Source organism: Engystomops pustulosus, chromosome 9 (assembly GCF_040894005.1).
Source record: "Engystomops pustulosus chromosome 9, aEngPut4.maternal, whole genome shotgun sequence".
Taxonomy (NCBI): Eukaryota; Metazoa; Chordata; class Amphibia; order Anura; family Leptodactylidae; genus Engystomops; species Engystomops pustulosus.
Genome location: NC_092419.1, coordinates 95,321,167 through 95,344,661, shown reverse-complemented (window position 1 = coordinate 95,344,661; position 23,495 = coordinate 95,321,167). Strand labels below are relative to the sequence as shown.

Here is a 23,495-nt window from a genome sequence, read left to right as displayed (position 1 = left end):
AGTTTTAGATGGCTCCAAGCTCAGCTGTTGCATCTGCCCTGGAGAAGGCCTTAGGCCGCCCATCATGGTGGCAGCAATTTCCAGCCATTAAACAACAGCAGCTGCACAGTCACACAAATACCAGTACATTAGGGCCGGTATGAGCTGTCCCTATGTAAACAACGAGGTAGAGGAACATGAAATCAGGATTAGTTGTTATGAGTCTACATAGATTAAGACCTCCTTAATTGGAAAGAGTTGATGTTCTGCACAAAGCCAAGAATGTAATAGATTAAATAAAGTCAGTCTTCTGTATTTTGGGGGTTTGGCTCGTCAATTGCGAAAAAAACATGTTGTGGGAAGTTTGTAATAAGAATACAGAGATAAAACTGAAACTTATTTGCTAGGGGTCTTATGGATAATTTTCCTGAATAGCCCAAAGTGGATCCAATCAACAAAATCAAGAACCATAACCATCCAGTAGATCTGGATCCAGACAAACATGATGATGATGATGACTATATTAGCATTGTACATCCAAGGTGTGCTCCTATCATTATGATGTATGGTCTGACAGTGGGGTTAGCCCGGAGGAGGGTTGGCCACACATCTGCAGTTAATTTCATTAAAGTCTATGTGGGATATAAAAATTACTGTGTGTAGCTGCTTTTTATATCTCTTACATACCTACATTTAGATTGACCATTCATCAGTGGCCAACTCTCGGTTAAGCTCTTCAGTATGAATATCTCTAATAGTCTTGCAGTTTCACACATGGATTGCTTTGGTCTGTTGTCTACTGCTTTATAAGATTTACACTGCACCATTGAGTTATTTAGTTGCTGCATGTTGGCGTTGGGTACCATTGGACTAGTCTTCCTCGGGTCTACAGATATATCTTGTAAGGTTTGAATTCAGTCCCTCTAAAACTTTCAATGGAAAGAACAAAATTGAAAATAAACAGACCCACATAATACTCCTAAGCTTCGCCTACAGAAAAGATAATAGTCAGCAGAGATGACCACATTTGTATATTTTAGCCAACCATAATTTAATCTGGGAACCGGCAATGGCCAGCTGGGTTCTGCCATATTACATACTCTCATGGATGTGATGAGGGGAAGGTAAAAAAGCAAGGAGTAGGCAACTTGTATTACACTTAGGCTACATTCACATGTATGGCGGGCATACATCGGTGCCGGGGAGAGGAGGAGGGTGAGAGCTCTGCTCACCCCAGCCCCTCACTATAGGAATACACAACGCCATATTCCGTAGAAAGATAGGGCATGTACTATTTTTCTACGGGCTACGGAACGGTACGGCACCGCGAGGCAACTGAAGTGTTTTGGGGACGTATATACACGGTATATACGTCAGCCGTATATCCATCCCCCATACGTTCCTGTGAATGTAGCCTTATAAAGGGTCATATTGTATTCAATAACCCCAAGGTCCTGCTGAAGGTGGTGGCCTTTGCTACATTCAGCTTTTGGCAGAAACTTTTTATTCCTGTATTTTCTATACTGATGGGACCATGCCCAGGGATTTACAGACTCAAGAACCAGGAAAAGAACATTATATTCCAAAAAAAATATATTATATCAAAATTTCTACCAACTGTGATTACTCTAGTAGTTAAGTCTCTAGAGTATCAGTGTGGACCCAATTTTAGAATTCGGCAAAACTCGGATTACTGTGTTTACCTGTGTGTCTATGGTCACTTGTGACTAATTATTCTGAAACTGCACAAATGTTCCTAAATTACAGCTTTCGAACAGGGTAGAACATGCTCAATTTGATGCCATTCCCTGGATATTTCGTGTCTGTAATTCAGAGAATGGTCTGAAGCTGTAATTTTGCAGCTATTTTTGCTGGGCACTCCATTGCAGAATGGTCATTTAAAGCAAGGGTCACACCACAGACTATAGACATGCTATTCCCTTACTAGAATAAGATATACTGTAGTCATCATTGAGGTCTCTGGTTACCACAAGGGGATACATACCATGGTGGGCACTCTGCCATAAGGCCTTTGGTGAATCCAATCCCCTTTGCTTTTGTCTTGCACTCAATGCTCTGGTCATAATAGTAAAGTTGATGTCTAGTTATTGGAAAACTAAATGTTCACTGAAAGTTATGTAATTGAAAATCTTTTTGGATGAGAATAAGGGCTGTGCTTCTAAAGGGGACACATTTAGGGTTCATCATTAATGGGCCCCAAAATCTGACATTTCAGTGGCCCCTCCCATGCTTTGCTTAATTTCTATAGAGAAGAGTCCTGTACAATAGCAAATGGATGGGGCCAACCAGGGCTGGGTCTGACCTACTACATTTTTAATCATACTTTATTATATGTAAATGAGCAGAGATATGGAAATCTAAAAACAGCCACAGACATTAACATAATTTATAAACTGACAATTGTCTTTTGTCTTTAAAGTTATCACTGGAATAATGAAGACCATACTTCTGTTGTGCTCCTGGATGATCCTCTGCAATGCACTGCCATTTGAACAAAGAGGATTCTGGGACTTTTCAATGGACGATGGACTGACAATGATGAGAGACGAGGCAAATGAAGATGGGTCAGGAACTTTTACCGTATCTCCTCCAGTTGAAGGTCCTACCATATTGCCTACCTTTGACCTATGTCCGTTTGGATGCCAATGCCACCTGCGTGTGGTACAGTGCTCCGACCTTGGTGAGTCTAGATGACAAATCCTCAAAACGTACATTGTGAAATTATGCCAAAATATACTTTGTGAATTAGAACCGACTTTTCCGCTCATATGTCTGACTGCGAGATTGAGTTTCACTGTAGTCTGTTTCCAAGGGCAACCAGGAAACTTTTTATAGCCTCAATCTCTGTAAATAGAGAAAATAACAACATGAAAAAAAGCTAAATATTATATTCAAAGGAATATTTTACACATATTGGCCAAGATGTTTCTGCTTTTACATGTATTTATAAAGTGTCCATGACTCATTTGTGTTGCTGCTGCAATATACGCAGCGTGACACAAAATTCTGCACTAAAAGGGGCGTTCCTGTGCTCAGTCGGACCGTGCGCCACATTTATCATGCCATAATTGTGTTGCAGGCCCCCTAGGTGCACCAAAAAAAGTTGGTGCACTCTGTCGGAGCAGCGCAGGAAGCGCCCCCTGCACCCTACACATTTTTGCAAGTTTGCACTGCTTTTGATAAATGTGAAGATACTAAAGGTTAAGAATTGGTCTTCCCCTTGAAGGTCTACCCCTTGCTCTGGAAGCCTTGCTTGCAGGAGAATTTTGGCCACAAAATCTAAGCAAATGGATAAGCACAAACCCAAAAAATGGAGAAGTCGCTCTTTTACAGATAACATTTCCCTTATATTTCACGGCTATTCTAAACATTCCTATGAAGCCTTAAGGGACTGATAAAAAATCTCTATGCAGATTCCTGGGATCACTTATAAGTGCTGGGGGTCCGGAAGAAGTAGTCAGTGATTTACAGTACAAGTGTCCGGTGAGCGACTGGAATTTTAAAATGCTCTGCAAGGAAAAAAAATCTGCATTTCCTATTGTATCTCCCCCTACGGCAATGCCCCCTAGTGCGGTATTAGGACTAGAAAGCAATCTGTCACCACTGTAACATTGCACTCTTTCAGGGAAGCAGAAGGTAGTGACTGATGTGCTGAATCCTGCATTTCTCAGGATATACGTATATACCTGTTTAGGTATAAGTGAATTCTCTCAGATGAGAATATCCAGGAGTTGTGGACTTTCAGACCCTAATTGACAGCTTTCTCCCTACTACTGTGCACAGGGAGAAAGCTGTCAATCATTGGCTGGAGCAGGCTGCAGCTCAGGATTATTAAGGAATCACTAAAACCAGGGGCGTATTAAGACTGCCAGGTGCCCTGTGCTGTATGAATATTATGGCCCCTAGAAGTCTGGAATCACATCTTACATATGGTACTATCATCAGCTTCTTTTGAGAATGTAGGATGCTCTCTTCTGTCAACTATCAATCTGTGGTTTCAGGATCTTTGAAGGACCTTCAAAGGTCCTGAAATGCTCTTGTATACATGTGTATTGTAAGTAGGAACATATGTCCGTGGATTTCATGGGTGAAGGTCCTTCTCAGTATAAAATTTGGTGGGTGGTTTGGCTAGCTATGGGAGAAGGCTTGGGCCCGGGCTACCACCCAAACCACCTATACTAAGGCCAAGACTGTTGTAGAGCTCTTTAAAACCAGAATTATTATGTTAACATTGGATCAGAAAGTTATTGATCAATTTCTAAAGCACATATTAAAAATGTTTTATGTGCTATTTTTCAATGGTGTCTCTTGAGATCTGTGATTAGTCGCAGTGGGGGGATGGTACCTGGTCTTGATCAGCTGTTTGGGAGCGTCATTGTATAGAACATGGCTCTGCATTTTGGAGCAGATGTTTCAAAGCTGTTCTCATAAAAATATGTAACCTGTGAGCTTATATGGATTATTTCCCCCTTCTTCCTGGGCCACAAGTATCTGTGTAACTATGGTAACAGACTACAAACAAACCCTGTGTAGTCTGATCCCACAGACGTATTTCCTTCTACTTGCTCCTTACTTCCTGTAACAATACTTCCTGTAACAAACTGTAAGTATATGATCAAGAAATAGAGGACAGATAAAGTAAAGCATGAGTACAGGATTAGACTTTGTCATACTCTATGGGGCACATTTACTTACCCGGTCCTGTAACGATCCCCGACCCGGACGGTCTGACGAAGATGAAGTCCGGCGCGATTCACCAACATCGTCCGCCCGAGATCCTGCATGTGTTGCTTCCCTGCTGAGGTCCACCGGAGTTCACCTTCTTCTTCCCGGTGCTTGTAAGTGTGTGATCATGCGACACAATTTAAGATGTTAAAGCCTCCATGTTGTCGTATCCGTCGGCCCGCCCCCCGATTTGTGTCCCGTGAAAGCCGCCAACAATGCGCCATAATCCGATCGTGTGCGACAAAAACCCCTGTTAAATGCGGCGCTAATTGGAAATCGTCGGGAGACCAGACAAAAATGCACTCCGTGGACCCTTAGTAAATGAGCCCCATTGTATTGAGATGCATTTGTCAACATATCCTATAAAAAGTGCTGACAAAAATACTTGAAGGTGGACAGTGTCTTTCCAAAACCTGATGATGAAGGGGAGAGCCAATGTTTATTTCATTACATTGATACAAGAAAGTCTTCGGAAATGGAGGGATCCCCTGGGAATGCCATGCTGGCACTCACCCTGGCATGTGTGTAAAATCTTTCAGGGGGCTTCCTCATGACATGATGTATCACAGGGGCGCCATGAGTTACAATTTGAAGAAGATAAAAGGCAAACATATAGGAGCCCCCCCCCCTTCCCCCCTTACTAGATTCCTATCAACATGGGTAGGTTTATAACTTTTTGCTTATGTGATAAAACCCTTCTAAGGTTTACAGTGCCCATTGGGAAGGTAATAGGGTCAACTGTACTAGAGATGGCGCCTCTATATGGGCCCATTAGGACCTATAGGATTTGCCTCGATGTTTGGCCTCTACATAACCTGAAGCGGTTAGCCATTTTACCTCATGTTTTTTTGTAATGTTTGTAAGCAGGATATTAGTACATTCACAAATATACATTTATTAAAAATTCTGTAAAGTGAAGCCTCCTGTCTTTTACCTCATCCACCAGACATTCCTGACCATAAAATGGACGCAGATGTAGGGCCATCGGATGTCTATCTGTCCATAAGCAATTGGACCTTATGATAGTATTCATGAATAAACTATCAAGGTCCTGGCACGGTGAGTGTTCATGGAGGAATGTCTGGCTGATGAGGTAAAATACAGGAGGCCTCGCTTCACATATCAAGAAAGCGGAGCAGAACTATTAATAGATGTATATATTGGTTAAATAACTTATATCCTACCCCACCCCCACCCCACACACACACATTACAAAAACATGAGGTAAAGTGGACAACCCCTTTAACCAAGGTAATAGCTTGTTGTCAAGCACACGCCCCTTTTGACTTTGGAAATGACTTTATGAACCGTGTAAAAGCTGCCCCTACTACTCCATAGTCATTTTCCATAACCTATGCCGGCTCCATGGATGTTGCCAGGTAACCTGAAAAGATGACAGTGATTGAAAATGAATCTTTATTAATACAGCAAACACATCTGATTTATCGGACGTTTCTCCCACACGGAAATAAGCGAAAGCAGAGAGTGGAAATAATGTGCGTTAGATAAAAGAAAAATGTGTTGGTCGTGGAATGTTCATCCTGTCCGAAAGAGAAGATAAGCAGCGGATGGAGGGAATTTATCTTTTATTATAAAACAGACCAAGGAAAATGGGACAAAGTCCATCTCTGTATCTTCTGTATATAGTAAAAGTTACCAGAATCTCTGTCCTCCAATGAGAGGCGGCGTGACCAGGGGAGGAACTTTCTATGTGATGGACTAATGACACCTCTAATTTGACTCTTCTGATCTTTACCATTAAAGAAAATCTAAATCCACTTACTCATAGATCAAGGCTCTATGAGCTCGGTAATCTTCTTATAGTTATATATGTTATCCACTGCCTCCTTCCTTCTAAAATCAACTTTTAAAAATTATGCTAATGATCTAGAATAGTTGTGTGGGAAGGGGTTACCAGTGCCCCTCCATGCAGCAGATTCATAGGCTGTAACACTGTGCAGGAGCAATTCCCCCTCTCATTGTGTGAGATTACTGCAGGGAGCGGAGGGGGGGGGGGAGTGTTGAGAGAGCAGACGGTAGAGGAAGGCAAGCTCCTGTAACAGTGTAACAGCCTGTGAAGATACAATTGGGAGTGGCATTGGTATCACCACCCATAGCAGTTCTGGCTGAGTAGCATGATTTTAAAAGTTGAATTTAGAAGGAAGGAGGCCATGGATAACAAATATAAGCAGATTACCACATTAAACTGTGTTTTGATAATATTTTTAATATTCTGTCAGGGGGAAGTGCTGTCAATATTTTTTTAATATACTTCAGGAAATTCTGTTAAAGAAACAGGCTGCAAAGTTTCTCCTTGTAACGGCTTTTATCTCTCTGTTGATAATGAAGAGCTATTTTATTTCTGCCTTCCTTGTATTTGTTTTAACAGCTCTGAGCAGTTAGTTTTACCCCATATTTCTCCCTCCCTGGCTGTAGTATGCTATAAGCAGTATATTTTATAGAATTGTCTCTTACTTTCACCTTTAGCTATATAAAGAAAGACAGACTGAGCAGGGATTGATATTCTGTTAGAAATTAGTGATCACAGAATTCTACAGTCAAGTGGAGAGCAGAAAGGGTTCATCTTCACTGCTCAGAGCTGTAGAAACAAACACAGGGAGATTAGATCTAAGCATGTAGTCCGCCTCCATAGACACACCCTAGCTAATTCCTGGTAGTTTATTGCAATTTTTACTCACTGGACTGTTCCTCTCAGGGCAATTTCACAGCTGAGACCAGCTGCTATATTATGTCTCCTATGCTGCACACAGCAGCATGGGGAACACTATACAACAGGACTGAGCAGTGTGCCTTAATGAGGAAGATTGTCTACATAGGAATGTAGTCATAGTTCGAAAAGCTTCAAGACTTGAAGATGAAGATCAATGTTGAAGAGTCCATCAAAGAAGCTTCCAGAAATAAATCTGAAGGCCAAAGAAGCAGATTTTAGTGTCAGGAGAGTAAACATGTAAAAGGTTAAACTGTTTTTATACAGTCACTTACATGGAGCAGACAGACAGATTTTTCCGAGCAGTGAGACAGACATTAATAAATGTGAAGATCTGCAACTGCTTTACAGACGTGAACCGTTCCCCTCAGGAAAAGACGGAAATGTCTACTCCACATTTTTCAACAAAAATATTCCACAGATCTGGATCTCGCCGTTCCTGTGTACCGTGCATGTTTTTACTCCTTTCACAATCTAACTTTTATAAAAAGCTCTGTGAGATTGCGGTGCCTCTTAGTGAGGTGCGAGGTTGTCCGATACAACCAGCAGATGGACTCCATGCCGGACATTCAGCCAACGTCTAGCGTTTCTTCATGTTGGCCATTACCTCAATTCCCAGTGCTCTACATAACCTCTTCCAAATGTAGCCATCACTAGTGGTTATGTACTGCATGCCCACCGCTGGGGGTAGAGAGACCCCCCACTTATGTTACAGAGCCCACAAGGGCAACCACCATGTGGTGGGGGTGGTGAGTGATGGAGAGCAGGAGGCTTACATCAGAGGTGCGCACTCATAAATAAGACATTTCCCAGACTTTCCCTATCAGATCAGAGTCCTGGGAATTTATGGCTGAGTACTGTAAGATATTCATTACATAACAGTGCAAGTATGTACTGCGTATAGGAAAGGCCATGCTGGACTTATAGGATTGTGGATGATGTACTAATCCTCCCGGTTGCTGGGTATAAGTTATTTGTTCATATCCAACTTGTAAAAAAAAAATAACACTATAAAAGTGTAAAAGGTAGCCCTAGGGGTCTAACTTGAGGGGTTGCAGAGGTTGCGGTCGCACCCGGGCCCAAGAGGTTTAGGGGGCCCTTATGGTGTCACTTTCCCATATGAGAAGACAATTACTATAAACCATACATTATAGTCAGGGCCTGGCACAGACTTTGCACTGGGGCCCATCAGCTTCTAGTTACGCCACTGGTAGCCCCCTCAGGTAGGCAATGAAATATCCTTTCTAGAATTCCCTCTTTTATGTGAAATCTCTCCAATGTAATTTGAAAAGGAGCAGAGACGAGTCTGCTGAGAAGTTTAAAGCCTGCATGGGAAGCATCACTTCAGATGCCCCTGTCTTCAGTTCTGTAGCATCTAAAAACATGCTGGTGTCATATTAAAGATAAGGCTATCATCTTTCAGAACATGTGGTTCTGTGAGCTGCAGAACTTGATACAGGCAGTCAAAGACACAGGCCCAGACACAGATCTATTAAAGTGGCTGTGCCAGTTTTCTGTCTGAATTTGTGCTAGAAAGTCCTTGTAAAGAAAGAGTCTTTGGATGTCTTCCATGTGTATTCACAAAGTGTCTGCGCCAAAAAAAAGTGCACCTAAAGGGGTGTAGTAGTGTTTAGTTGGATTTTGTGACACATTTAATATAGTGACTCGACAGAATTGTGTCACACACTGTGGGGCATATTTACTTACCCGGTCCATTCGCGATCCAGCGGCGTGTTCTCTGCGGTGGATTCGGGTCCGGCCGGGATTCACTAAGGCAGTTCCTCCGACGTCCACCAGGTGGCGCTGCTGCGCTGAAGTCCGCTGAAATGCACTCCAGTACACCGGCCTATTCCTGGTGAAGGTAAGTGCAAGCTCCGCGACACTTTTTGTTTTTTAAATGCGGCGGTTTTTCTGAATCCTTCGGGTTTTCGTTCTGCCACGCCCCCCGATTTCTGTTGCGTGCATGCCAGTGCCGATGCGCCACAATCCGAACGTGTGCGCCAAAATCCCGGGGTAATTCAGGGGAAATCGGCGCAAATCGGAAATATTCGGGTAACACGTCGGGAAAACGTGAATCGGGCCCTTAGTAAATGACCCCCTGTATGTTGAAGGTGCGCCTAAAAAAAGATGGTGCACACTTTCTAAACAGTGTGTGATGCACCAGATAATTGAAGCCAGATTCAATCTGGCACACCCTGCACATTCGTGAGGCAAACTACAAATAAATCTGGGCCATATTTGGAAATTGGACCTGCAGATAAAGATCCAGGTCCTGATATGCATTGAAAGATGAGATTTTTATCTTTAATATGACACCATGTTTCTAGGTGCTATAGAACCAAAGATAGGGAGACTTTCTAGAGGAATTTCTAGATGGGACATTTCATACCCTACCGGAGGAGGCTGCTGGTTTACTGAGGTAAAACCTGGAATACCTTTAAAGTCAGACAGTAGAGAAATATTACCCGAAACTAAATCTAAAATGTACTTATAATAATAATTTCTTTATTTATATTGCGCACACAGATAACACAGCGCTGCACAAAGTTTGCCAAATCAGTCCATGTCCCCAATGGGGCTCACAATCTAATCAACCTACCAGTATGTTTTTGGAGTGTGGGAGGAAACCGGAGGAAACCCATACAAACAGGGAGAGAACATACAAACTCTTTGCAGATGTTGATCTGGGACATGAACCCAGAACCCCAGCGCTGCAAGGCTGTAATGCTAATCACTGAGCCACCGTGCTGCCCTTACCCTCAACCTGGCCTTCTATGGTCCTGCACATGACATGGTGGGCCCATGGTGGCCATTATGTAATGTCATGGCTGTTTACAAATGTCAAAGTGATCCTACACTCTGGAAATGATAGCAAACATACAACATTTAGATGGATTTGATCCCATCACTTTTGGGCCACCAGTCGGTGTTGTGTCATGTAACTACATCACATCTGACCTTATAGTTTTTTACATCACACTTCTCATATTTATGTCATGCCGAGCAATTCCCCATTATCACTAAAAGGTATTTCACCTTGTGGGAAAGTACAATATGATTTCTCCTTCAATTTTGGGGGAAAGCCAAAACCTTACACTTGGATTATAGAGAAATTCCTCTGAATTCCCTGTAGTAATCTACCATCTGCAAATGGTATCCAGACTATGGGCCGCTTTAAATGAGTCCAGACTGTAGTCAGAGGGGTTTGGGATCCACGTGGATTTCTTTGTATACCAAGGCTGACTTGTCCTACAGTGATAGGGTATATGTCTCCGCACTCTATATTATAATTGGTCACCTTATGTTTTCTATTGGTTGGAACAACTGTCCATCGTTCTGTACTATATATTTGTAGGGCCATAAGAAGCAATGGATACAAAAGATAATCTCCATAAAGGGCTCACAATCTTCACAGCTGCTACTGATGACCAGGCAGTTGCCTGTACAAGATGACCGCTCAGCCTACTGTATACTTATGGTTAGATTTCAAGGTTGTAATAATACTCATATTACAAAGCTGTCTTTGTGATGCTTTGCTGAGGCATCACTAGACTGATAGCAAGGAGCAACGATAGGGAATGCTAACAATGTCTGATCCCAACAAACAGTCGGCTGCTGTACAGAGAAATAGGTGTCTCTTACTCTGCGTGTCTGTTATGCCCAATGCAATTAGGTAAAGGCTGCAGGGATGTTTATATGTGTGTATAAATATATATATATATATTTTTTTTTTATTTTTTTTTTCTGGAGTAGTTGCCTAAATAGATATACACTACATATAAAAGGGAGTTACTTTGTAAATACATTGGCCCAGTAACATGGGCCAGTTTTCTTTTGGATTTTGCATGTTTTTTCTAGTGCACACGGCTTGCACAGGTATTTCAAGGGGTTTTCCCATGACCAAAAGTTAGGCCCTATCCCGTGGCGCTGAGACCCCCACAGATCACAAAAACGACGGGTCCGATAGTGATCCCACGTACCTCAGTCGGACCCCTCGTTGCTTCATCAGACTAATGAAGCAGACGGAGCTGATGGAAATTGCCGAGCGCAGCGATTAATGGATCAGAATGGTCATGTGCGGCCGCCTGCTCCATTAGTCTGACGGAGCGACGACGCACTGAGACCCCCACTGATCAGAGCCTAACTTTTGTTCAGGGGAAAAGTGCCTGCACCATATATGTGTCGCGGCTGCACTATTCTTCACGCAACACAAATTTCATCACTGAAAAGGGCGTTTTTCAGTGATGTTCCACTCTTTTGGAGAAATGCAGGGGGCACCAGATTCATGAAGAACGAGCGCCAGAAATCCTGAATCTGGCGCCCCCTGCACATTACACAGGCAACTGCACATAGTACACACTGCACTGTTCTTAGTAAATGTGGATCATTACATTTTATATCTTTTACTGATCCTGAGATACCATAGTATTACACTCCGGAGCTGCATGCACAATTCTGCTACCTTTCATTTCAAAACATACTTGTTTATTTTAATTCCCAAAATGCATTGGGACTAGAGATGAGCGAACATGCTCGTCCGAGCTTGATGCTCGGTCGAGCATTAGGGTACTCGAGACGGCTCGTTGCTCGGACGAGTATTTCCCCTGCTCGAGATCGAGCATTTAATTAAAAAAAACACAGTGAAGAACAATGAAGAATAGAATAAAAACAGTGAACACAGGATCATTTAAGATAAAAACACAGTGCAGAACACAGTGCAGAATAGATTACAGATGTTCGGCACATCTGCTTACTTGTCGGGAGATACGCGCGGAACGGCGCGAACAAAATAGCATGTGAAGAACAATATATATGTGTGAAGAACACATTGCAGATGTATTTAAACATCTGCAATGTGTTCTTCACACACATATATATTGTTCTTCACATGCTATTTTGTTCGCGCCGTTCCGCGCGTATCTCCCGACAAGTAAGCAGATGTGCCGAACATCTGTAATCTATTCTGCACTGTGTTCTACACTGTGTTTTTATCTTAAATGATCCTGTGTTCACTGTGTTCACTGTGTTCACTGTTTTTATTCTATTCTTCACTGTTCTTTACATCTGCTAACTTGTCGGGAGATAATATACGCGCGGAACAGTGAAGAATAGATCGCAGATGTTTGCAAATTATCAGAAGACATTATTTTTCAATTAAATAACACATTTTATTCCTGAACCATGGTCCCTTTGAAAAATGCTCGGGTCTCCCATTGACTTCAATGGGGCTCGTTACTCGAAACGAGCACTCGAGCATCTGGAAATGTTCGGCTCGAGTAACGAGCACCCGAGCATTTTAGTGCTCGCTCATCTCTAATTGGGACCATTCACTTTCTTACATCACATTATTGCACTGTAGTTTATGGACAGATACACTTAGTAAACTATAAGCAGGCACTGAAGGTTGGTGAATGCAGTTTGTGCTATAAAAAGTAATAAAAGGGGAATGTAATATATTTACAAAATTACTCATGGAAAACAGGGATCTAATAGTTGTTACTTTAACAATGTTTGTCTCTGTTTTAGGTCTGACCAGTGTACCTAAGAATCTTCCCAAAGACACCACGCTCCTGGATCTACAGAATAACAGAATCACCGAAATTAAAAAAGATGATTTCAAGGGACTCACCAGCCTCTATGTGAGCAATACTTCTTTATTCTCTTATTACAGCAGTGTTTCTCTAGTCTGGAGACCCCTCAAAAGTTTAAGGAGGACCTTTCATCACCTCACATGTGTAAACATGAACCTTGATGGGGGGACTGCTGCACAGATTCAGGAGCACTCTACATTTTCTTTCTAGCCCCCATGGAGTAAAGATATGTGACCATTATGATCCTCTCTACTGTCAGAGAGGTGGAGCAGAGGTAGGGGGTGTTATAATAATCTTCTACTTGTCAGAGAATATTAGTACAGGCAGTCCTCGGCTTACGTACAAGATAGGGTCCGGAGGTTTGTTCTTAAGTTGAATTTGTATGTAAGTCAAAACTGTATATTTTATAATTGTACATCCAGACCAAAAAAAATTTGGCCCCAGTGACAATTGGAGTTTAAACATTTTTTGCTTTAATGGGACCAAGGATTATCAATAAAGCTTCATTACAGAGACCTTACAGCTGATCACTGCAGCCTGGGACTATAGTAACATCCAGAGAGGTCACCAGAGGTCAGAGGGGTCTGTCTGTAACTATGGGTCGTCTGTAAGTTGGGTGTCCTTAAGTAGGGGACCGCCTGTATAACACGCGCCCTCTCCCAGTGCAACGTGTTCCCGGCCTGACCTAATAGTGTGGGGGCCGCTGGATTCCCCTGGTACCTGAGTAGCTGGTTTTAGAACGGCCTAGCAGGTGTAACAGGCCTTGTCCATGACGGGCAGGTTGCAATATGATGAAGGGCTGAAGGAATAGTGATGTAGGGATCCCTGGGCAGATGGTTGAGGGGAGGCCAGTGATGTCAGTGGCATCCATGGATCACACGTGGAGACAAGATGTAGAACTTTATTCCAAGACTTCAATGCAGCAAATGTAACAGGCTGATGTAGTGGTCCTATCTGCCAGGTCTCAGGTAGCTGGTTGGATGCAGTCTGGTAAAATAGACTCAACCCGGATTCAGGAACTTGGGGCTGGAGAAGATAGAAGCAAGGTTAAGGCTGGCTCTGTAGGGAATCAGAGCTGCAGGCCTGATGGAGGGAGATTGCCCTCAGGGGAGACAGCAGCAGCAGGCTACCGTCCGCAGACCTTGCGTCCTCTCATATGGAGGTCTGAGACACTTCTAAGATTCTTCTAGACTGTTCTGGAACTTCCAGCCAGATGAAGTACAAGTTAACTTCTACTCTGGGCAGAGTTCCAGGCATCCACCAAAAGGAACCTCAGGGCAGAACTGGATTGACAAAGTTAAAACATTGGTTATAATTGGTTAAGAATTAAACCTTCCCTTCCCAGGCAGATTACAGCTACACTACCAATTATGGACAATTCCCTCACAGTGGTCATCAGGCTTTATGGACACATGGCAAACTCAAATTCAAAGTGCCCATGAATTCCCTACAGAATAGTCTGCTCATCTCCAAATGTGTGAGGTGGTGATAGGTGAACTGAGGGGCTCTGGGCTCCATAGGTTTTAATGGAGCCTGGAACCCCTTAGGCTCATTTGAATAATTTTAAAGCTTTTTATTCTTAAAAATAAAGGCATAAGAAGCTTAAAGAAGAGTGGATCCTGCCAGAGGGGGCACACACCAGTATGTAAGTGTGCTGGGTTTACAATCTTTCATCCTGGTGGTAAACGTCCTTGAAGTCCTGTCCTTGTACAATTATTCTTCATTAATTTTGCCAGTGTGTATCTAGTATATTGCGGAGTTGTGCCCTGTGTACTTTATAAACCAGGGAATACAACATTCTGATGAACTCAGTACAATTTGTGCCAAATTAGCGCTTTTGTAAATTGTTCTTTTTGAGAAATGTGCCCTATTGTTCTTTCCATGATGGAAATGTGATCTGTGAGTAGGAGCAATGACATGTATAGCACAAAAGAGCGCTGTAATCTACACTATGACACAGAGAGTGCTCGCTTTATATAAAACTAATAGTCTAAGCTTTAGAAGGTATAAAAGGTACGAACAAATATGTCCCCTCTCTCTATCACCAGTTATTCCCTATACACAGTATATGTGATAGGTATCCCTTGTGGACCCCCAGCAGCCACAAGTAGAGGGTCCCTGAGTTCTCCAAAAATAGTTAATATTGAAAGTATTTCATATGGTAAATGCCATATAAATGAACCCCCAAAAAAGGTGACCAAAGAAGTGTCTACCCCAATTTAGGAATGACAGCTCTTGGGTACATACTGTAACAAAGTGAAGGTCAAGTGGCAACCTAGCATCAGATCATCCAGAGAGTAGATAAATCCATTTCATATCATCTCTTCTCATTCAATGTAGGCCCTGGTCTTAGTGAACAACAAAATCTCCAAAGTTAATGAGAAGGCATTTGAGCCGCTGCAGAAGCTTCAGAAGTTGTACATTTCGAAAAATAATCTTGAAGAGATCCCTAAGAGTCTACCCAAGTCTCTGGTGGAACTGCGCATTCATGAAAACAAGATCAAAAAGATCCCTAAGGATGTGTTCAATGGCCTTAAGAATATGAACTGTATTGGTAAGTCAGAATGGTGCCATATGAATGTATGGAACATATGCCAAATTCAGGAATACAAATACTTATCCCACAGAGAACTGGCTGTGGTTTACTAGGGCTCAGAGGGACACTGGCATCTAGGTAAAATAACATTCATCACAGTGATGTTTCTGATGGTTTAGAAATACTTTGAGCCTTCTTTAAAAAAAATCCAAGCCACATATATATTGGAGATTTGATTCCCACACCTAGGTTAGGAAAAGTGATCTCCACACTGCGCTCCCGAATGGTAAGGTGATGGAGCGAAATATGTTTATCTTTTATGTGCACATGTGTGGCTTGTACTTCCTGGAAATATATTGCATAACCTGTGAATATAATATAAATTTCTATTATTAATTCTAAATTTCTATTATAATACTTGAGTGAGGCTGCAATATTAGCTACTTCCCCATGGAAAAATAGAAAATATAAGTGTACGAAGCAATATTATACCTCTTTATGCTTGTAATTTACCTTAGGACATGCTCCTTAGGGTACTGTATTAAGTAAAAATTGTATCTAATTGGGAATGTCCCATAAGAGGGTAGGGCACACCACAAAGTAGCAATTGGGTCCATGGATGGTCTAACTGGAGGATGAATTGTAACATGTTGGTAAGTATGGTCCCCCATCTTCCCTATCTACAGAGGGTGGCACGGTGGCTGAGTGGGTAGCACTTCTGCCTTGCAGCGCTGGGGTCCTGGGTTCTAATTGTGTGGGTGGCCCTCCGGTTTCCTCCCACACTCCAAAACTTACTGTTAGGCCCCTTCTCCACTGGCGTTTTTCACGCGCGAGTTCTGCGCGTGCATTTGACGCTCAGAACTCGCATTGCACTCTGTCCCATTGTATTCAATGGGTCTTTCTCCATTAGCGTGGTTTTGAACGCGCGTGCTTGCGTTCGTTTGCACGCGCGTCAAAATCGCAGCATGCTCTATTTTTGCGAGTCACGCGCGTTTTTCACGCCCCATTCAAGTCTATGGAGATGCATCAAGAACGCATTGCACTCGCAATCATTGCAAGTGCAATGCGAGTGCAATGCGTTTTAAACGTAAGGGTTGCTAGGTGACCAGAATAACATTATTTCCCCTGCTCGCGAACGATCATTTAATTAATAAAACACAGTGAAGAACAGTGAAGAATAGAATAAAAACAGTGTACACAGTGAACACAGTGACCACAGGATCATTTAAGATAAAAACACAGTGCAGAACACAGTGCAGAATAGATTACAGATGTTCGGCACATCTGCTTACTTGTCGGGAGATACGCGCGGAACGGCGCGAACAAAATAGCATGTGAAGAACAATATATATGTGTGAAGAACACATTGCAGATGTATTTAAACATCTGCAATGTGTTCTTCACACACATATATATTGTTCTTCACATGCTATTTTGTTCGCGGCGTTCCGCGCGTATCTCCCGACAAGTAAGCAGATGTGCCGAACATCTGTAATCTATTCTGCACTGTGTTCTGCACTGTGTTTTTATCTTAAATGATCCTGTGTTCACTGTGTTCACTGTGTACAATGATTTTATTCTATTCTTCACTGTTCTTCACATCTGCTAAATTGTCGGGAGATAATATACGCGCGGAACAGTGAAGAATAGATCGCAGATGTTTGCAAATTATCAGAAGACATTATTTTTCAATTAAATAACACATTTTAATCCCAAACCATGGTCCCTTTGAAAACTGCTCGAGTCTCCCATTGAAACGCGCGTCAAAAATGCGCCGAAAACGCAAAAACAACGCTAACAACACGCGCGTGAAAAACGCAAAAACGCAAATTACTCCAAGGAAAAATGGAACAAAAACGCAGCCAAAACGTCAGTTTTTCACGCATTGCACCCTGACGTGAAACGCAACGCTAGTGTGCAAGAGGCCTTAGGTTGTTTAGATTGTGAGTCCCATTGCGGACAGGGACCAATTTGTCATGCTTTGTGCAGCGCTGCGTAATCTGTGTGGATATAAATACTGTTAAACTTTGGCCCCTTGGCCTAGCCACTCCCTATGGTTATTCCCAATCCAAAAAAAAGAACCCCTGCTAAATATTCTCTAACCATCCATAATGCATGTAAATTGTAATGTTTTTTTTCTCCAGAAATGGGAGGAAACCCACTTGAGAATGGCGGTATTGAAGCTGGAGCCTTTGATGGACTGAAACTCAACTACCTTCGTATCTCAGAAGCTAAACTAAGCGGCATCCCTAAAGGTAATCGGAGGTTGTCTTGGGTCCTTGAGCTCCAAGGGAAGATTCAGATGCTTACAGGTTTATCTGTAGGAAAGGAAATATACTGAGAAGAGAGAACATCTTGTACCAATAAAGTCTCTCTTTATCTCATGTGTCATCATAGATCAGCCATATTGGAGACAGGCACGTTTAGAGGATTTTCTAAGGGTTGTAGCTATTGCTCTGCAAAAATTCAGACATCAGTGCACCATCTGTTTCTAAAGATCCAAAAATAGGTTGGGTGTTTAGTTGTATTTAGTTATATCCCTACAGTCCATATACCTTTGCTGTCCATATGGACACACCTACCTAAAAACATATGGTTCAAATATAAAAACCAAAGAAAGGCCCTTGATAGACATAACAGGTAAGGAGAGCAAGGACCTACAAGATAGTGGAAGCTCATGTGGCTCCAAGAGGATCCGGCCCTGATTAATCATGACATTATCATAGATATAACGGGACTTATGTAAGGTCTCCAATGATCATTCCTGGAATCAGCTCAGTCCTTGAGACGATGTAGAAGGCAAACAAGAATCAAGTTCCTCTTTGTTAGACTGAGGTCAGTTTTTGAGGGTTTGGTGGAGTAAATTCCCTTAAGCTCATAGACATTTGAGTATAGAATCTTTGGGATTAAGTTTCCAAACTACTTTAGGCCAGCTGTATGGTATATAGCATGAGAAGTTTGAGAAGACCACAACTCTAAACTACATTCTTTCTAATGATTAGGTATAATGCTTCTCTACTTCAAACTCCAGCATCATGTGGTGTAGACTTGTTTTGTTTTAACAATATAGAATATTTTGGAATATTTTAATACCAATATCCTATATTTTCTAGGTCTACCAAACAGTCTAAATGAGCTCCACCTTGACCACAACAAGATTCAGGCAATTGAGATGGGAGATTTTAGCCAGTATGCCAACTTATACAGGTGAGAAGATATTATGGTCAAAGAACCACTACATTGTAAACTTGTTGTAACCCTAATGACTGACCGAAATACATCCAAATTCTCAAGGTCTATATTATGTCAGTAGGAGATATCAGATGATGTCATGGGTAAGGTCCAGGAGCTTAGATTACAAAAGATTCCCCATTAAGGAGTATTAGGCTCCACATGAAATTGTCTGATCCCTTTAGGTCTGGTTGAAGAACCCATCATTTGAGATCTCTTAGACAATAAAATTTAGCACCATTGCCCTTTCAAGATCATTGCTTGAGATTTTCAGTTATGGAAATTTAAGAATGCCAATTCTTCTGACTTAGCAACACTGCACCTTCTTTCGGTCATTGGTAAGAGTCTAGATCACAGACCCCCTTACATTAATCCATGTTCACATTTAGATCCCCAATTAAATGTCCCAATCTCTGCTATACAGTCATTGAGGCACATTTACTAAGGGTCCGAATCGCGTTTTTTCTGCCGGGTTTCCCAAATTTTTCTGATTTGCTCCGAATTGCCCCAGGATTTTAGCACTCACATACACCAAGACGAAGAAGGTGAACTTCGGCGGACTTCAGCGCAGCAGCGACACCTAGTGGACATCGGGCCCACGACCTTAGTGAATCCCGGCAGAACGCGCCGCTGGATCGCGACTGGACCGGGTAAGTAAATCTGCCCCATTGTTCTGATACTGGAATTAGTGGGGCTTCTTAAGAAAGAACCTTAATTCTCCAAATAAGGGGCAGTTTAAGGTCAAATTTTAACCCCTTCTTTGTGTATGGATGAAATTAATTAACATCCGCCCAGAAAAGTTATGGGAAACGTTTCGTTCAAGTTTACCCCAGGACATATTGGCAAACTTTACCCAAACATTAATAAATATGATGAGTATGACTATTATTGTTAGATATCCCTTTGGCAGGAACGAAACCTTCCCATCTGTCATCTTTCAGGAGAGATTGACTCTAACAGGAAATGAATCCTCTGGACATTTATAAGAGCAAATACATTTTTACTAAGGCTAAATACAGACCTGAGATAGTAGTATCGAAACCTCAGTTCCTACTCTTTCTTTAAATCTTGTCTATAAGAATATATTCTACATCCAAAAATTTCCCGACTGGTGTGGACAATGAACCAGAGTCATCTGCCGCCACAATTTCTCTCTCCGCCCAATAGTTCCCAACTTGGAGGAGACCCTCAAAGCTGATCCTGCTTTTCCAACTGCTGCTTCCAGAATCACCATATCTACAATATAAAAGATATTTTTAACCTAACAACTGTCTTTATCCATGTGATGTTCTAGGCTAGGACTGGGATACAATAACATCAGAGTGGTGGAAAATGGCAGCCTGGCCTCCCTGCCCACACTAAGAGAACTCCATCTGGACAATAACAAGCTCTCCAAGGTTCCTCCAGGACTGCCTGATATGAAATTTCTCCAGGTGAGGATCACACCCCCAAATGTTAATGGTATTCTGAAAGGGTTATTTTGGGGGGAGACTTTTTCTCATCCATACATTGTGATAATGAGCCATTTATTAGCCGTGCCTCTAAGAGTTTATGACTATTACCTCCTAATAAGTGCAAGGCCCATGTGCTCAGCACTGCAGATCATGAGTCCTCCACAAGTTTTGACATTGACTGCATGACAACATGTTGGTGGTTGAGTTATACAATGTAGTTTGCATGGAAAGTTTTATGGATGAAGAAAGATTTGGAATTTTTAGGACTATAAATTAAAAGTTACCAAAATGAGATTTTTGGCGGTAAAAGGATTAAGTAAGTTTTGTAACTTAGTCGGTATTATTAGAAGGTTCTTGCAGAAAGTCTATATCAAAGTGCGGCCACTCTTATGTGTAGAGATTAAGTCATGATATACAATATGACTGATCCGGTTTTAATGATGTGATTTCATTGGTCCCCCAAATGCAAAATCTTTAACCAGGTTTCCGTCCCTTACCATGTAGTGTCTATAATACTGGTGTCCTCCTACTGGCAATATGGCCTGGATGCCACTGCTACCCCTGCACACCCTATAACTATCCCCCATCCCAAATCGTTCTCAGCTGTTACACATGTTGGATCCACATATGACATATACCAAAATCCAACAGATGTATGACACTGCAGAGAGACGCCAGCCACATTTATTCCAGGGAACAGGACGCACAATATAAACCTGACACGTTCAAACGGAGCTGAACTTTTCCTCCAAGTCGTGTGTCAGCAGCCATTTATTGATTTCCCATTAAGCTGCTGATTCCAGCTCAAGTCTTAACACCGGGCTGTGCCATTAACCAAAGGTCAGAGATATGGGCTGAGCGCTGTCCGGACCACAGGGGAGGCTGCAGAGACAGGAGGCAGGAGGATCCATGGAGGGAAAAGCATTGAGATGATGTCTGAAATCTGTACAATGAGTGGAAGCACATGCAATTCAGTCAATATACAAACACACATATATAATATACACATAAATATACATTTCTTTGGATATCCGACCTTACAAACCGGTGGATCAGGTTTGTTGGAGGCGTGCACCCACCATTGGACTTGATCCGTTATACTCGCTGTGCTGCTCCACAATCGGACTGTTTGCTATATATATATACGTATACAAACACACATAATAAATATACACATAAATATACACAATACACACACATATATATATATGTATATATATATAATATATATATATATATATGAAAACACATAATAAATATACACAATACACACAGATATATCTACACACATAAATACACACAATACACACACACATAAATATACACAATACACACATATGTATATACACATATATAAAATCTATACACTTTCACATATATAAACATTCACTTATACAATCTATGAACATACATTGGCACATACAGATATGCATGCACATACACTGTGCTCTGTATACAATCACATCCTGATACACAGCCATTTCCATGCTCCTAGGGATGGGGTTGTAGGGTTATACCATGTATACATCTATCCTACAGTCGGTTAGTTGTGACATCTTTGCCTCCTGTTTACCACAGGTTGTCTACCTACACTCCAACAACATCACACAAGTTGGAGTCAATGACTTCTGCCCGGTAGGATTCGGAGTGAAACGCGCCTACTACAATGGCATCAGCCTCTTCAACAACCCAGTGCCTTATTGGGAAGTGCAGCCGGCCACTTTCCGCTGTGTCACCGACCGCCTGGCCATCCAGTTTGGAAACTACAGAAAGTAAAACCATGGGGAGATTGTGAAACGGTGAAAAAGAGCAAAAGAGAGCGAAACACAGCGAATACAAATTTTAAAAAACCCAGACGAGTAGAGCAAAACTAAAAATGTAACAATAAACTCAGTGATACTCAATAAGAGGGTGTGTAAGGCAGTCATTAAATCCCACGCTTTAGGTATCCATCCTGCCCGGCCGCCTTCTGGCATAGCTGTATAACTAACCAGAATGGCCGTCCAGGCAGTAGCTGCACTAAACCTGTATAGCCACAGATCTGTATCCTCATTATAGAAAGCTATGTAGCCAGCCTGTAGCTCCCAACTACAACTCCCAACATGCTTCCTAGCCGGGGGCGAGCCACAGGATGCCTGTCTTTCTCATAACGCACTATGAGGGCAATGTGCGCAGACGCAGTGTTCACACTCTCTGGAGTGACCTGGCGAATCTTACGAGACTGATGTCAGGCGCCTGCAGCACTCGATGAGTTAATCTCCCTCTATATAGTCAGGCGGCACCGCAGCCTTTACATATGTACCTTCCCTGTCCAAGGATGGCAAATGTAACCAGCAAACATTAACCCTTCCTTATGTGTGGGCATCGGTAAATTACTTGACGGTTTAGAATAAAATTTACCACCCCACAAAAAAATAAACCCCCGGCTTCAGCCTTCTTTTATTGCAGGGCTTGCCCATGTAAAGTAGGGTCTCCAAGCTTTGCAGTGCAAGGCATTGCAGGGTCCCTGTGCCGTGAAAGAGTTAAAACTCCCTCCATGGTACACGGGAGCACGCTTAGAGGGATTACGGGGCCTGCGATGGTAGTGTGGCACTTTATTTATCCCGAATTCATGCAGGATCATGCAAACTTTGTAAGGTGCGTGCAGTAGTAGCGCCCGTTATGGTAACTTTGTGCCTTTGTAAATTGCTTGCGCCAGGAATCGGCGGCTACACATGGTTATACTGCCATCTAGAGGGGAGAAATGGCATTACGTGCAAACAGGGTGCGAGCGATGTTAAGCTATCTTGTATTTCTTTTCCATACAAATGTGTTTTTATTTTGTAGATATTCCAAAAAAAAAAAAAGCAATAAAATCAGCGCTGGATACATTTGTACAATTTTTAGGAGTTTGTTCCGCAGTGTAATGACGTTCAATCGACTTTTCTTCTGCAATCAAGTTATAAAATGTTAAAATATTCCCATTTTTTTGGTTTCTGTTTTCCATTAATAAGAGGAGCACTTAAAGGGAACCTGCCTGCTACCTAGTCACAGGCAGGTTCACCTACGGCCTTGTAGATGAAGTGTTTTTCTTAAAAAAGAATAATGTGTGGCCTGAATGGAGAGAAATCTTCAAATTTTATTTATATGCAAATAAGCCTTAAAGTGCACTATGGGTGTGGCTACCAAATCTAGCACTCTATGGGAAGCAGGACACTGCCAAAAAGACTGAATGGGGGATGACGGTGGTA

At 42.1% G+C, this 23,495-nt stretch overlaps 1 protein-coding gene across 1 annotated transcript in view; it reads left to right on the top strand.

Moving 5' to 3' along the window:
• Positions 1-23,150, top strand: part of BGN (biglycan) — a 35,899-nt gene extending 12,749 nt beyond the window's left edge. The window contains exons 2-8 of the mRNA XM_072124034.1: positions 2,420-2,680; positions 12,980-13,092; positions 15,385-15,598; positions 17,725-17,835; positions 18,694-18,787; positions 20,106-20,244; positions 21,844-23,150. Of these exons, the coding sequence (XP_071980135.1) occupies positions 2,434-2,680; positions 12,980-13,092; positions 15,385-15,598; positions 17,725-17,835; positions 18,694-18,787; positions 20,106-20,244; positions 21,844-22,041 (1,116 nt within the window). The 5' untranslated portion in view covers positions 2,420-2,433 and the 3' untranslated portion in view covers positions 22,042-23,150. The remainder of the gene's footprint in view (positions 1-2,419; positions 2,681-12,979; positions 13,093-15,384; positions 15,599-17,724; positions 17,836-18,693; positions 18,788-20,105; positions 20,245-21,843) is intronic.
• Positions 23,151-23,495: the final 345 nt, after the last annotated feature.